The 17188-nt window shown below is 41.6% G+C and overlaps 1 protein-coding gene across 4 annotated transcripts in view; it reads right to left on the reverse strand.

Annotated features, from left to right (window-relative positions):
- Positions 1 to 6636: 6636 nt before the first annotated feature.
- Positions 6637 to 17188, reverse strand: part of DEUP1 (deuterosome assembly protein 1) — an 82198-nt gene continuing 71646 nt past the window's right edge. For 2 of the 4 annotated variants that reach the window (XM_042906207.1, XM_042906208.1), the window contains exon 15: positions 6637 to 7632. In XM_042906207.1, coding sequence (XP_042762141.1) covers positions 7456 to 7632 — 177 coding nt within the window. In that variant the 3' untranslated portion in view covers positions 6637 to 7455. Of the gene's footprint in view, positions 7633 to 15094; positions 15301 to 17188 lie in introns of those variants that run through there. The other 2 variants (XM_042906211.1, XM_042906209.1) reach the window with 2 other exon arrangements.

Consider the following 17188-nt stretch of genomic DNA (forward strand, 5'->3'; position numbering starts at 1 on the left):
TGTGGGCAGCATCCATGTTGCCAGCAACTCGGACTCCAGGGAGGCACAGGTTTTTGAGAAAAGAAAGAGAGGGATTAGGGCATTCCCAAAAGAGGGCTGTTTTTAGTGGCATCCGTTGAGGTGGGGCTCACTTTAAGAAGGTCATGTCTGATTAGAGGCAGTGTGGCCTGGCAGAAGCAGTGTGGGCTTTGGAACCCCACAGACTGGCCATTTTCCAGATATCCGACCTTGAGATAAATCATTTGATCTTTTAAGTCTCCAAATAAAATGGGCCTGATTCTTACTTTGAGGGGTTCTTATAAAAGTGAAATTGAATTTAAAAGTCACAAATCACCCACACTGACTCAAGAAGAAATAGAAAATCTGAATAGACCTATAGCAAGGAAAGACACTGAATTGATAATTAAAATTTTCCCACAAAGAAAAGCCCAGGTTGGGATAGCTTCACTGCTGAATTCCACCAGACATTTGAAGAAATAATGCTAATCCTTTATGAACTCTTCCAGAAAATAGAGTAGGGGAAAGTTCCCCGTTCAATCAAGGAGGCAAGAATTTCTGTGATACCAAGGCCAGACATAGATGTGACAAGAAAACTACAGAGCATTATCCTTCATGCATATAGACACAAAAATCCTCAATAAAATATTAGGGAATTGAATCCAGCAACATATAGAAAGGATTATAGTAGGATTTTTCTCAAGAATGCAATATCAGTTTATCCCAGAATATAAATTAACGCAATATACTACAGTAATAAAGGACAAAAACTACATGATCATTTCAGTAGGTGCAGAAAAAGCATTTGACAAAATCTAACACCCAGTCATAAAAGCTCTCAACTAACTAGGAATAGGTGGGAACATCCTTAGTCTGATAACAAAGCATCTACAAAAACCCTATAGCTGACATCATACTTAATGGTGAAAGACTGAAAGCTTTCCCTTGAGATCAGGAACAAGGCAAAAATGATTGCTTTCGCTATTTCAATTTAACATTGTATTAGAGTTTCTAGCTAGCTCAATCAGGTAAGAAGAAGAAATAAACTGCACCCAGAGTGGAAAGGAAGAAGTAAAAACTATCTTTATCTAAAGATAATATGATCTTGTATTTAGACATGTTTAAGAAATTTAAAAAATTCTTATATGGAGAATAAATGAGCTCAGCAAGATCACAGAATAAAAGTTGATCTTATTTCTGTAATTAGTTATGAATACTATATAGTGAAATTAAGAAAACAACCTCATTCATAATAGTATCAAATAAAATAAAATAGGAATAAATTTAGCAAAAATCTATAAGACTCCTACATTGAAAAATATACCACATTTCTAAGAGAAATTTTAAAATCTCCAAATAAATGGGAAGATAGTTCAATCATACTGATTGACTGGAAGACTCAGTATTATGAAGATGGTAATTCTCACCAAATTGAGATTCAGTATCCATCAGTTTGGAAAGAGTTGCCATCTTAATCCATGTCAAAATCCCAGCAGCCCTCTTTTGGCAATTGAGAAGCTGACAAGCTAATCCTTAAACTTACGCAAAAGTACAAAGGGCCCAAAATAGCCAAAGCAATCTTGTAAGTTGGAGGATTTACACTTTTCAATGTCAAAACTTACTACAAAGCCACAATAATTAAGACTATATAGTACTGGCCTAAGGACAGACACACACAGATCAATGGACCAGGATTAAGGGTCCATAAATAAACCTTTCTCTTTATCCATCATCTTTATCGTCAGTTGAGTTTTCAACAAAAGTACCAAGACAACTTGATGGGGGGGAAGAATAATTTTTTCAACAAATGATGCCGGGACAATGGCATATCCACACGTGAAAAGATGAGCCTAGACCCTTGCATCAGACAAAAACATTAACTCAGGGGTGCCTGGCTGACTCAGTCGGAGGGGTGTGTGAGTCTTGGTCTCGGGGTCGTGGGTTCGAGCCCCATGATGAGGGTAGAGATTAAAACTTAAAAAAAAAAACTAACTCAAAATGGACCATAAACCTGATGCAAAACTTAAAATTAAAAAACTTTCAGAAGAAAATGTAGGAGAAAATATTTGTTATCTTGGGTTGGGCAAATGTTTCTCAGATATGAAGACGAGAACACAATCCATAAAAGAAAAAATCGAATTGTACTACCTCAAAATAAAAAACTTACGTGCTTTAAAAGATACCATGAAGAAAATGAAAAGATAAGCCACAGACTGGGGGAAATATATCCAAATCATGTATCTGATAAAGAACTTTTGGCTAAAAAAAAAAAAAAAAATATATATATATATATATATATATATATATATAAAATTTTATATAATTATAAAATGGACAAAAGGTTTGAATAGACATTTCACCAAAAGATATGGTCAACAAGGACACAAAGAGATGGCTCAACATGATTGTCATTAGGGAAATAAAACTTAAAACTAGCATGAAATAGCACTTCACACACTGGAAGAACTGTAATGAAACAGATAGATAAGAACATGTATGGGAGGGGATATGGAGAACTAGAATCCTTACACATTGCCAGTGGAAATGGAAAATGGTACAGCTACAGAAGAAAACATTTTCACGGTTTCTTTTGAAAATTAAAAATGAATATACCATATGACTCAGAAATTCTAGTCCCGGGAATCTACTCAACAGAAATGAAAACATGTCCACACACAGACTTGTATGTGAATGTTCATAACAGCTTTATTTAGAATAGCCCCAAACTGGAAACAACAAATGTCCATCAACGGGTGAAATGGATAAACAAAATATGGTTTATCCATACAACCAAATACTAGGCAGCAATAAAAAAAGAACAAAATACGGGTGCCTGCTAAAACATGAACCACAAAAACATACTAACTGAAAGAAGCCAGGTGCAAAAAACCCCACATATTATATGAATCCATTTATATGCAACGTTCAGGTAAATATCAGAGTGACTGCAAATGGGCATGGGGATCTTTTTGGGGTGATGGAGATTTTCTGAAATTGGGTCGTGGTAGTGATTGCACAACTTTGTAAACCCAGTAAAATATCACTGAATTATACTCTTGGAAATGAATTTTACGGTATGTAAATTATTGCTTAATAAAACTGCTAACGATTAAATAAGTTTAATCTACATTGTAGCGCCCAGCACACGGTCCTCGATAAATGCTCAGATTGTTCTTTTGGAGGATGTATTTTGTCTTCCGAGCTCAGACCTGATGCCTCAGAGGGCGAGGATGGCAACAAGTGCTAACGGCTAGTGTTTCTGGAGTCCTTGCTATGTTCCAGACTCTAACGGTTTTCTATATATGATCTCCTTCAGCTCTCACAACAATCCTTGGACCAAGGTAGTATTACGACTGTTCACAGGGAAACGGAAGCTTTGCTGAGGTCACCGGGCCAAGGTGTGAAGAGTCATCTGTCTCCAATAGATCTAAGCTGTCCTGGTGTATTGAGAACCTTTAAGACTTAAGAATTTCTAGTCCGGTTATGGGGCCAGCTTGGTGGCTCTGAGCACCTCCTTCATTCTAAGCCTTCCCTGTTTGAAACCTTGCTATTCTAGATTACCTGGCAGTCTGCAATGTGAGATTGTCGGCCACCATAACACTAATTGCCTGCCTGCCTCTGACTCATGTTTATCTTTGTTATAAGATTGTTGACCCCTACTGGGGTGCATGGGGTGCTCAGTCTGTTAAGTGGCTGACTTCGGCTCAAGTCATGATCTCACAGTCCGTGAGTTCGAGCCCCACGTGGGGCTCTGTGCTGGCAGCTCAGAGCCTGGAGCCTGCTTCGGATTCTGTGTCTCTTTTCCTCTCTCTCTCTCTCTCTCTCTTTCTCCCCCTCCCCCACTCACGCTCTGTCTCTGTCTCTCAAAAATGAATAAACATTAAAAAAATTTTAAGACCGTGACCCCTCCTGACCCACGTTGGAGGATGGTGGCGAAGGGCAGTTTCTGAACACTGCCTGGTTGACTTCTCTGACTCGTGCTGATATTTTGGCTCACCTCTGCCCTCAGAGTTCCCTGGAGGTCATGAAAACGTTTCCCCAGGCTTTTCCCTCAGTAGGCCCATGGCCCATTCATGGTCATCCCTGGGCCACAGTATATAGCCTCACTTTAGGAGGGAAGAACCTCCTATCAGTTTGGAATATTTTATCCTTTAGAATTTAGCACCTGGTGATGCTCTAGGCTACAGGGTTGGAAGGGTTGGGCAGAGTTTCAGTTCAGTTGCTAATTGTGCTTTAAATCCTTGGGCCTTCTCACTCTTTCTACCATATTGCTCACGTCCTAGGATTCTTAGGGTTTCATTGGCTCTATTAAGCACCATGGCTAATGTTCTCTATTGGATTCCTATTAGATATTAGTTGAAACATAAAAAGTGTAGATACTCAGATGGTCCTATACGAGGTCAAGTAGGAGTGAAAATCCCCCTCACATCCACCAGTGTTCAAACTCACAGTCTACGTACTCTTCCGCAGCCGACAATTTGATACCCCTAGTGTTTTGTCATCGTTCCATAAACCGCCTCAAATTTGCTCTGCTCATCGCCTTTGCTACACGTATCCACCATGTCTGGATTCAACCGCCTATCAATCACTGCTTACCCAATCTCTCCCATGATCAGGACCTGTGCTAGGAGCACGAGGGAGGCTAGGAAGCTTAATACTAATCCTCTCTTTGGGGATCTTTTAGAATCTTCTCGGGCCAATTGTAGACGGGAGGCACGTATACAAAGAGGAAATTGATATGCACTGAGATAATGGGATGGGGAAGAGATAACCGCATATCACTGTTGAAACTACAGTTGCTTCTAGATTGCTTGGGTCAGATTGACCATAGTTGAGGCATAGCAGGGACCTAGCTAGAGAAACTCACCTCCAGGGAAGGCCTCTCTAATTAGGTGGCCTGAGACGCTTGGCTCTGGTTGCTCTCCCAGAGTGGGAGGAGAGAGTCAAGGCCTAGGTGGGGCTGCACCTCAGGATGCTGCAAGCTCCACTCCAACAGAGGTGCTCCCCTGACAGGTAATCAAGAGTTGTCTATCTTCTTAACTGAAAATTTGGGGTTATCTCCGACTTTCCAGCAGCCCACCCCTCCCTACCCCAGATTTGCTTCATTCGCAGACCATTTAATATGCTCCTGAATAACAGAAATAGGAGTATATATTTAAGCTGTTATGAAGCAAAAGTTAACTCAAGTCACACTTCCTCTTTGAGCCAGCTTCCTGTGTTGGATGGCACCATCGGTCTTTCACCTGTTTCTGTCCTTCTCCTTCCATCCTATTTTAGCTGAACCATGGGTCAAAATGGCTCCTGTCGTAGGGAGGAGGCTATAACCGTTATCCATAACACGGTTTCTGTGGGAAAATGTATTGTGTGCTAATACAGAGCATACCTGCCTCTCCTCCAATCCCTCCCATCCTGCCTGGGACAACTGCTCCATGAAATCCCTTTGGTCCCTGGAGGGTGGGAGAGACTGAGGAGGGAGGGTGAGCAGCAGGGAGCCGCACTCCTTCCCTCCTCTCAGCATGCAAACTGAGCGGCTTGCTTGCTTTTTATCTTGATTATATATATGTTGGGCTTTAGTGTTTGATTCCTTTTGAACAATGAATCCTGCTGTTAAGCAAAAAATACTGAAAACTACTGATTTAAGAAAGCCGGTATTAAGTGCAATGCTGAACTAGTGATTTAAAGGAAGTTTGCTTAGGGACTTGAAATAATAATCCAGAAGAACAAGTTCACTGTTAGTCCTGGACATACTCCAAGTTCATGCTCTCTTGACTGCTAAGTTCTAAGAACACTGTAGCCTAGATCTTTATTTTCAGCCTGCAATCTGTAATCATGTCTCAACCCGGAAGGGAATGAAGTGGCATTCAGATTTGAGGGATTATAAAGATATGTATGTTTAAGCTTTTGCGCTGTTTGCATTTGCATTACAGATACAAAGGTTTTAGAATTGTTTATGGAAGGCCCTTTTCCTGAACATACTTTTTCTTCCCATCTTCTAAAGAGAACACTGAAAAATATTCTATTTTCTTTGTGTCCAGGCTAGAAATTACTAAATAATGTTAAATCATCATAACTTTTATTATTTTCCTCATGTGGGTCTTTTGGGGTACACTAAAAGCTTTGCACCCCTCTGATGGTTTGTCATGAAACATGGCGTCTGTGGATACAGCATTGTTCGCTGTTTGCTTACGAAAGGTGACGCTGGGAAGCAGGAAGAGTTGGAGCCAGTCATTGGAAGCTGGGTATTTCTGATTTTCTTGATTACCCTGATTCTAGTTTCTTAACAGCTCAAGTCCCAGGAACAAGGATACTAGCTTTGCTGATTTCACAGGCATGTTTTGAGTTGAAATGAACATTGCTACGTGAAGGCTTTTGGCAAATATCAAGAGCTCTCCAAAACTACTCGGTCCCGTCCCCTCAAGTGAATGGGGCTCTGCGTTTTTTCACATGACACCTGTCATGACACCTGTTATCTAAAGACAACTTGACTTCCTCTTCGGGTACGCTGAGATTCAGTCTCTTAGAAGAGAAAACGAAAACTATAAAAGTTGTAGGACTTACCTTGCGTAACTTTTTTGGGATTTCTCATAATCTTTATGTAAATGTCATTTTTCGAGAAAGAAGAATGGATTATCATGCGTATGTATTTGTAACTTGAATTTTATTGCCCACCACGATGTTATTACTGTTGCATAGAGATTAGGCATTTAAGTTTTCATTCACAGAATTTCATATCGCTTTATTATATGAAAAACAGAGGTATTACAAGGAAGATTGTAACAGCAGCAATGTTTTAGATCTTCTCTGTCTTGTTCATTTCCGTGAAGTAAGTAGTACTAACAGGAAAGCATTAATCTCTGGCTGGTACATACATTTCAAATGTGTAAACAGCACGTTCCATGTCTTAATTGTATTAAAACAGAGAGACATTACAAGGATGATTGTAGAACCGGTAAAGCTATTTTTACAAGAAATTTCGAACAGAAATTTAGGATGTTTACAGAGCTCAAAATAAGGTTTTTTCATTTGGAAAAATTCTTGAGTTTTCAAACCTAGTACAACTGAGCTGCCCTGGATATTTGAAATGCAGCATTTTCCCTTTCCCTCATTTTGTGTTGTTACAGAGGAAATGGGTTTTCAGTATACATGATTCAAGTGGGGGAAAAAACTCCATACTTAATTCCAAAATATTCCTTAGACTGGAAAAAAAAATCTCTTTTGGAGTAGTCATGTTTTTTTAATAGTAACTCTATAGCCAAAGAATTTATTATGTTAATGCAGAAATACAAACAGCTTTCTCGAACAAAATACCTACTATTTTCTAGCTGCCTAACAGAAATGATTTACTCAAGAAAACAGAACAAAATTTCTCAGTTGCATTATCCAGCTTTGTAAATATTTTGCCAGAGCTTTTTTTTTTTTTTCTTGGGGTGGGGGAAGCAAATAAAAGAGTTTAAAAGCTCAAATGTGTCTATTTTGTTTTAGCTTGGTGTATTTATTAAGAGTGAATTCTGTATGTTTTTGCAGTTCATCAATATGTGTATTTAGAAGTTTTTCAAATTCTTTTGCTCGCTTCTCTTCCTCCAGAAGGAAATGCTGTGCAGCCAAAGAGGCTGGGAAGACTATATCTGGGGGAGACTAAAGAGAGAAAGACACGTTAGGTGAGGAACACAAAGCCTTTTCAACCTTCCTGTTTCCAGGCATGCCTCATCCCTGGCATGCTGTCAGACGGTACAGCTCTTAATGAAACAATCCAGGCTGAACCGTCCCTACTGGTATAACGCAGTCACTGCTCGTGCAACCCTCCACAAATGACAACATCACAGCACCCTTATATTAAAAAGCTCCAGAAATGAATATTACCGTGTCCAGCTGCAAATGCAGGGCCCACAAAATTCCCATGGAACTTGCCTCAAACACACTCAACTAATTTGTAAAGCCAAGGGTTTTCATCTGAAAACAAGCAACTCCAAAAAGCTCATGTTAAGATTACAGTAGGACGGGGGCAAAGAAAGCTTGTATAGGGGGAAAAATTAAGGACTGGCTGAAAATGGGAGCTAATCGCTGTTTGGAGTTGGCCGGGTGAGGAGGGCTGGCAGCATGATGCATCCTGGGTAAGAGTGGCTTCCTCCTGGGGAACGCCGTGACGCGGGAATGTATTTCGTTTGTCCACTGAGAAAGCGTCATGGTAAGCGCCCAGTTCCACACTTCACGGCAATATGGAAGTGCTCATTTAACTGCCTGTGACCTAAGTTCTTACTAATGCATGCGTGTGCACATGCACACACACACACACACGTGTGCGCATGCTTCATTCAAACTACTGTTTTAGGTTAATTTAAAAAATAAGTTGAGGCCATCTGTACTTTAATTTTCTAGTTCTGGGGTCCCTGAACTCTTCTTCAACTTTTGTTTTACTGGAAGAATGGAGCTTTATATGGTGTTTCAAGAGTCGACGATCTGTATGCCGGTGAACTTTGCTATAGGGGAATTGAGTTCGTAAGTCTGGCCTCTGACAAAAGTGTATGGATCTTGGCGGATGATGATGGAGTGCCGTAGAAACTCATCCAAGTAGTAGCGCCAGCTGGGGCTGTGGTGCCGAATAGACTATCTTTACTATAGACTTAGGTACACGATATGCTGCTGTTGACTTGGCAAATGCACTCTTTTTAATACCCAATGAGGAGGAGGATCAGAAGTAGCTGGTGTCCACGTGGGACAGACAACAGTACACATTCATGTTCTTGCCCCAGTGTTATGTGTTATGTAAGGATGCTGTCACAATAAATTCTGAAGAAGCCTGGGCCGTATGGACATTCCAAGGGCTGTAAATTATAAGGCATAATGTAGTAACATTAACATCACGCTAAGATCTGATGAGCAGGAAGTGGCAAGTATGTCGAAGGCTTGGAAGGACACACTCCATCCAGAGAGTGAAAGATAAACCCCATAAATGGTTCACAGGCTTGACACTTAAAAAATATTTTTTTTAATATCCATTTATTGTTTTGAGAGCGAGAGAGAGCGGGAGAGGGGCAGAGAGAGGGAGACACAGAATCCGAAGCAGGCTCCAGGTTCTGAGCTGTCAGCACAGAGCCCGACATGGAGCTCGAACCCACAAACTGTGAGGTCATGACCTGAGCCAAAATTGGATGCTTAACCGACTGAGCCACCCAGGAGCCCTGGGCTTGACACGTTTTTAGGTGTCCAGTTTTATGGAGCATGGTAGAATATCTCTTAAGCACAAATTAATGCACCTTGCATTTCTTATCACTAAAGAAGCACAAAGCTTGGTAGGTCTCTTCAGGTTTTGGAAGCAGCATCTTCCACTCTTGGGTGGAATAATCTGACTCATTTACTGGGTGACACAGAAGGCTGTTTCTGTTTCATTTTGTGTTTGCGGTAGAGCCCAGAGCAAGAAAGGACACTGCAGTAGGTTGGGAATGGGGTACGAGCAGTCCTACCACCTGGGCAAAATGACTTGGAAGATCCCATACTAGAAGAATCTCTGATACAGAAAAAAAATTGCTTTGTGCAGCCTCTGCAAAGTTTCACGAGACAAGTTGCATTGAAGACCCTTAAGATTTTGAAGCCAAGGCCATGCCACCTGGGGCAGAAAACCGTCTACTGTTGACAAAACAGTTCCTGTAATGCTACTGAGTTGAGACAGAGCATCTAAGAAGCGGGTATGATGACTTGATCTAGCCTCTGTCCTTGGCCACTCTGGTGGAAATTATGGACGGGCCCAACAGCATGGTCTCCCTTTCACCAAGGTTAATTTAGTGAACTGTTGCTTGTTGAATGTCTGATCTGCTTGCAATACAGACTAGAGCTGAGTTCCTGACATGGCACCATCCCTCAAAGAGACCAACCAGCCTCTTGGTGGCAATTTGTTTACACCAGGTCCCTGACACCTTGGAAAGGGCAATGTTTCATCCTTACCAGCAGCACTGACATATATTGTATGGGTTTGCCTTTCCTGCCTGAAGGGCCTTGGCCTTGACCACTACCTGAAAGCTCGCAGAGAGACTGATTTACTGACGTGGGATCCTGATTAGTAGTAAAGGAACCTACCTTAAAGCAGAGGAGTACGGCAGTGGGGGCATGACCATGGTATTCATTGGTCTTACCACATATAGCACCATCTAGAGGATGCTAGCCCGATAGGCTTCTTGAAGGCAGAACTGAGGCATCAGCTTGCAAATTTTAACTTGTGAGGATGGGGTACTATTCGTCAGGATATGGTATAGACTTTAAACCAATGGCCCTTATATGCTACTGTATTTCCAACAGGTAGAATACACGAATCTGGGAATGAAACGGAGGATGTAGGAATGGCTCCACTCTATCATTTCTGTTGACCCACTTGGAGAATTAGTACCTTCTGTCTTTGTATCTTTAGGCTCTGTTGATCTACAGGTCCCGGGTCTCAGAGGGAGAAATGCCTCCACCAAGAGACCTGTAAGAGTGTCACTACACTTAAAGCACTAGCTGGCACCTAGCCACTTTGGGCTCCTCATGCTGGCAGTTCAGAGGCACAGAAAAGAGGTGCTATACTGGCAGGGGTACCTGGCCCTAATCATTACAAAGGCTACTACTGTATAATGGGGGCAGTGAAGAATATGTTTTATGTTTAGGCGAGCCACTGAGGTTTCTTTGAATACTCTCATGCCCAGTTTTAACTGTAAATGGCAAACCACATCCGGATAAGGCCATGGGAACCAGGGGCTCACCCCACAAGGCAAGCTACCTGGCCAGCTGAGAGGGAGGGGAATCTAGAATGGGTGAGGGGATGGTGTCTATCAAGTCCTTGAGACCGGTTGTAGCATCAAGTTGTAGCAACCCTCCTCTTATAGGTTTTCCCAGAAATTATGACCAGTCAGAATCTTGGAGAAGACAGGTCTGAGTGGAATGAACAACAGGAGTTGAACACGGATCTGAGTGGTTCAAGAGGTGGACTATAGTGGATGCTGTTGGTGCCCTACTGGAATTTCCTTCACCAGGCTGGTGCATCTGTCCTCCAGCTGCTGTGGGTGTTGGTTCTCTGGAGACCTGCCCTCAGCTGAACCGGAGCCTTCTGCCTCATCTGGGAAGTTGTAATACCCGCCTCAGCCCATTCCCTTCTCCTCTAAGAGGCAATGACTGACTGACAGGGGGTACAAAATGCCAGACTTCTTGTCTCCGGGGGAACCAACTCTGTTGTGCAATTTGTGCCCCAAGCTCCTGGTGAGACCACGCCAATCTCCTCTCTAGCTGAGATCTTATCCTTGTTTAGCTTTTCTCCCTTCCCCTAGACTGCTTCCCTGACTCTCCTCCTGCCAAGAATAGTACCCTCAATAAATCACTTTCATAGGAATCTTCATCTCAGATTCTAGGAAACCTGATCTCAGATGACTTCTGGCTTGAGTGATGATTGGGTGACATCAACGCCATTTATTGATAAACGAAAAACAGTAGAAGGAACCCATTAAGGGTAAGGTCTTATTTATTTTTGATTCTCCAGATTCTAGCAGTTTCTAGCACAGAGTATATTTCAAACAAAATTTTGAATTAATATATGAATGAAGAAAATGCATTTGATCTTAAATAATGCTGAGTTAGAGGTGACTTGGGGCTCAGACTGTCATGTAGACAATGAGATATATCAATCCAGATCCCAAAAGGTTGGTTTGGATTAGAGATATTTCAAAGTTATAGATAATTAAAGCTGTGAGTCTGACTGAAATCATCCAAAACAAGCAAATAAAAACAGCAGTTCAAAAATGGAATCTTGGGGGCGCCTGGGTGGCTCAGTGGGTTGAGCGTCCGACTTCGGCTCAGGTCATGATCTCACAGTTTGTGGGTTCGAGCCCCACATCAGGCTCTGTGCTGACCGCTTGCTCAGAGCCTGGAGCCTGCTTCAGATTCTGTCTCCTTCTCTCTCTGCCCCTCCCCCGCTCACGCTTTGTCTCACTCTGTTTCTCAAAAAAAAAAAAAAGGAATCTACGAGAGTGCTTCATTTCAGGCACCCACTCCCATGGCTGCGTTCTTGACATTGTCATCAACGATAACTTCATTATTTACTAATCAAGATTTTCAGCAACCCACCCATTACCCTTCCAGCTTATTTTGTCTCATATTCCTACTTTCTCACAGCATCCATTCCCTTCTGATTCTGCTTATATTCCAGATCCATCGTTGTAACCATTCCTCTGTTCTAGGTACTTGGTAAAACCCAAGCCTAAATAAAGTGCTGACGCATGCCTGCACCTGAGCAGCTGAATGCTGGGGTGGGTGGATGGAGGAGGAATTCTATTACTGCAGGGGCTGCTTTTACTTACAGTTCAGGACCTCGTGTGTCAAAAGGTTAGTTAACACCATCTGCCCATTCTACTAGTATATTCATTTTCTCACTCATTACCGGGTGGCCTCGCCTCTTTCTCGGGAGGGAGCCCCTTCCTCTCTACACCCATTTGCACCATAGCCATATTTCAGGCCATACTCTGTTTCAGGGACTCTTACTCCTATCTGTACTGTGGATTCTATTCCTTCTTGTCTTCTCAGTAGCTGCTTCTGCAGATGAACTTCGTCACTCATGGGTCCCCCCGCTCTTCACCATCAAACTTTGCTCCTCTCCTTGAAGATCCCCACCAGACCACTAAGTATTGTGGTCTAAGGCCTGGTCTTGGGAGTTTCCCTATTTATACTCATCCAGTCCTATAGATTGAAATACCAGTCCTATGCTGATGACCCCCATATTTTACTTCTAGCGCTGATCTCTTCCTTAGATATCAGATTCACATATCCGAACGCTTATCTGGTCTCTCCAATTGCATGTCTGATAAACATTTTAAATTTAAATGCCCAACCTAGAAATCATGACTTTCTCCTCTAACCCTGCTCCTTCCCCTAGTCTTTCAGGTCCGAAAGCGGTGCTAGTTTCCACCCAATGCTCAGGCTTAAATCCTGGGAGTCATCTCTCAGTCCTCTCTTTCCCTCACTCCCCAGAGCCAACCTGCTGTCCGTCTGGTCTGTTCTCCACAGCGTTTCCTGGATCCGCTGTGTTACTCTGTGTCCACGCTGCCAAGCCAGCATCATCATCTCTTGCCCGGACTACTGAAAAGAGCCCGGAGATGGTTCTTCCCGCTTCTCCTTTTGGCCCTCTAGAATTTATTACTTATTTGGCACTCAAAGGGTCTTTTCAAAGGTATTTTTGAAACGAAAGTCAAATTCCTTCCTATGGCCTACAGTCTCTCCGCATATGGTCTTCCTCTGACTGCTTCTCTGGCCCCCTTTCATTCCATTCTCCCTCTCCCCTTCTAGGCTCCAGACCCCACCCACCCCCCTTTTGGTTCTCAAACTTTACTACTCTTGTTTCTGCCTTGCAGATTTGCACTAGTGGTTCTCTCGCCGGAAGCCCTCTTCCTCCAGGTCTTTCGATCTTTTTCTGTTAATTTAGGTCCCCCCTCAGCGTCCCCTCCTCATTCTCCTGGCCACTCAACTGACAGTAATTCCCCACACTGCCATCACTTCCTATCATATCACTGGCTTTTCTTTCCTCGTAGAATTTATCACTCTTTGATATTTTCTTATATATTCATTTGTTTCTAGTCATTAGTTGTTCCTTCCCTTTTTTGAGGTACAGGACACATAAAATAAGACCATTTAAAAATGAACAGTTTGGTTCATTTGGTTCTGACTTAGTACATTCGCAATGTTGTGCAACCACCATCTCTCTCTAGTTACAAAATATTTTCATCATCCTGAAAGGAACCTGAACCCTTCAAGCCACTGATCCTCATTTCTTGCTCCCTGCACTGCTCGTGGAACCATCAGTCTGCACACTGTTTCTATGATTTACCTGTTCTGAGCGCTTCTCATAGGTGGAATAATATAATATATGACCTCTTGTGGCTAATTGCTTTCACTTAGCATAATATTTTGGAGGTTCACCTGCCACAATATAGCATATATCAATACTTCACTCCTTTTTATGGCTACATAGTATTCCATCGTGTGTGTCTATAACACTGTTTATTCATTCATCCATCCATGGGGTTCCTCTCTTTTTTTTCACTAGACTGTAAACTTGTCTATCTCATCAAAGATGTGTTTAAAACAGAACCTTCCATATCCTGGGTGCTTGTAATACAGGTTGATTTTACGAACGAACGATGACATCTAAGGACAGGCATAGGAGAGAGAAACTTGGAAGCAGACTGGGAAACAGGAAACAGGCAGCAGGAAAAATCAGTGGAAAATAGTGTCATTGGCTTCAGATAGAAGCCAGAGAATATGAGTTTCAAGAAAAAATGATGAAGGAAAATGAGTTCTTAAAAGCATATTTAATTAACAACTAGAAGGTCGCTGGTGCTCTCGGTAGGGACAGTACTGATATAGAAGTTAAAATGCAGAAGTTGACAGAAACCACTGGACTCAGAACACTGGACTGGGCTATGTCTTTCAGACTCTGGGTCCCTGTCACAGATTAAATTCCCCACGCCCAGACCTAAAACAGTAGAGAATTTTCTTTCCTAGTGACTCTGGGGCTCATGAACGTCCTCAAAGGAGTAATGTGGAATTTTAGAGACAGAAGGAAGCCCAGTGTCTATTAAGTTAATACAACGGATACCCTTGTATGCTTTTTATGTGCCTACGAGTACCACACACTATTTTAGGTGCTGGGGTTACAACGGTAAAACAGAAAAAAAAATCTCTGCTTTCATGGAGCTTAAATTCTAAGGGAGGGAGGCAAACAAATAAGCAGACATAAAATGTCTTACGGTGAAGTGCTATGAAAACAAACAAACACCGGACAAGGGATCGAAGAGGGAGGGGCCGCCACAGGTTGGCTGCTCAGACATCTTGGATGAGGCGATATCTGAGCAGAGACTAACGATCCTAAAATGCTAAAATCATCTGATATTAGAACCATGGGGCATTTAGCAATTCATCATGTTTTGTTTTCCTTTTGCCTCACTGGAGTACATGCTTGCTTTGGAGTCCTTCAAGATCAAAAATTTGCGATACAGAATTGGCTAAGTCCCCTTAGTAGTTCCTACAACTACAATGAGGAAGTTGATTTTGTTTACTTTGTTGGCATAGAATTTTATTCTTTTCAGATAACTTTGGCATTTTATGTTGAGATGAACACAAAAGAGCATTTCAAGGCTTTAGAGGTCTCTGACACTTCAAAAGTTAATGGTTTGAAGTCATCTCCTTCCGAAATAGCTTGACTCTGACTTCCAGTCTCTCCCAAAAGAAGGTGATGGATTCCAGAAAAGCAGTAAAGTACTCATGGGACACCCCATCCAGTTTAGACATTTTCTGTTGTCATTGTTTATAATTTGTATCCATTAGCATATCAGGGAGAGGCAGTGAAAATTACACAATGTACTTTGAATACAAGTGAAAGTAATTGCCACCAGTACGACTTACTTTCTGAGGTAAATAGCTACTTTAAAAAACCCTGTGATTATTATGTTCAAGAAATTAAATCATAAAGTAGAAAATTTCAGCCCAGAACTAGAAACTAAGAGGATCAAATGAAAAGTCAAGAGCCAAAAAATGTAAATCCGAAATTAACCCGCACGAGGCCACTCTCTCAAGACAGGGAGAGCTGGCTCTTTTACCTTCTGCATAGAAACCAACACAGATTGCCAAGGAAAATGAGGAAACAGAGGAATATGAAATGAAGAACACTTTCCCTGTCTTATGAGGTCAGCGTCATCTGATATCAGCGCTTGACAAGGACAGCAAAGGAACACTACAGGCTAATTCTTCTAGGGAACACGAAGCAAAAATTCTAAGCCAACGTGAGCAAACCAAATCCAGCTATCGAGTGGAGTTGATTCCGAGAATTCAGAGGTGGGTTAACAACCGAAAATCGAGAAATACATCACATTAGGCAAGCAAAAGAGAAAACTCACATGGTTGTTTCTTTTTTTTTTTCTTTTTTCTTTTTGGTAATGTCAAAGAGGCAGAAAAAGTATTGGATAAAATTCCATATCAATTCATGAACAGAGTTAGCAATCTAGAAATAAGAGGGAATTTCCTTAATCTTTAAAAGAAATCTACAAAACACCTCTAGCAAATATCGTAAAGCTTTCCCTCTGCAGTAACTGAGGAGAGAAAGATGCAGGCTCTACCACGGCCGCTACTCAACATTTCCTGGAGGTCTTAGTACAATAGATCAAGAAAACTAAACAAAAAAATAGAATCTACAGGACTGAAAGACATGTGCAAGTTCAACCAGCTATTTCCACGGGGGAAGGGATTGAGAATATTACCTTGCACCATAGGTAAAAGGCAATTCCAGGCGTAGATGTAAACACAAAAGGTAAGAGCCAAAGGTTCTAGGAGGTAACGTAGAATAATATTTTTATAACTTGGGATGAAAAAAGTTTTAAATAGCATACCAAAAAATGTTAACCATAAAGGAAAAGATTCGTAAGTTTGGATGTATTAATATTAGGAACTTCAGGTTACCAAAAGATACCCTTAAGTGAAGAGTCAAGTTAAGAACGGGAGAAGATATCTGCGATATATATAATCAACAAAGGACTTATCTTCAGAACATGTAAAGAACTCATACAAATCGATGAGAATAAAGACAATCCAACTTTAGCCAAGGAAACTGAACAGACACTTCACGAAGGAGAAAATTAGGCAAGGAAACTGAACAGACACTTCACGAAGGAGAATATCAAAATGGCCAATAAATACATGAAAAAGTCCTCAACTCCATTAGTCACCAGACAATTAAAACCACAATAGGAAGTTACTACACACTGACCAGGAAAGCTAAAAGGAAAAAGACCAAATAATGCCAAGTGTTGGAAAGAATATGTAACAAGGACACTCATAGACTACTTATTGGGGCATTAACTGGCTCCGGCAGTTAGGAAAACCGCTCGGCACTACCTCCAAAAGCTGACCTTATGCAGCTTATCCTATGACCTAGCAGCTCCACTCTTAGGAGTAAACCCAATAGAAACGTGTACCCATGTGTACCCAGAGACATATGCAAGAATGCTTTTAGCAGAGCTATTCCCAAGCAGGACATAACTCAAACATCTGTTGACAGTAGGATGGGTAGATTGTGGTGTCATTCTACGTAGCATTTATATACAATGGAATACTACAGAGAAACAAAAATGGATCAAGTACAGCCATATAAAACAATATGGGCGACGAGTCTCAGAAATAATGCTGA

This window comes from Panthera leo, chromosome D1 (genome assembly GCF_018350215.1).
Source record: "Panthera leo isolate Ple1 chromosome D1, P.leo_Ple1_pat1.1, whole genome shotgun sequence".
Taxonomy (NCBI): domain Eukaryota; kingdom Metazoa; phylum Chordata; class Mammalia; order Carnivora; family Felidae; genus Panthera; species Panthera leo.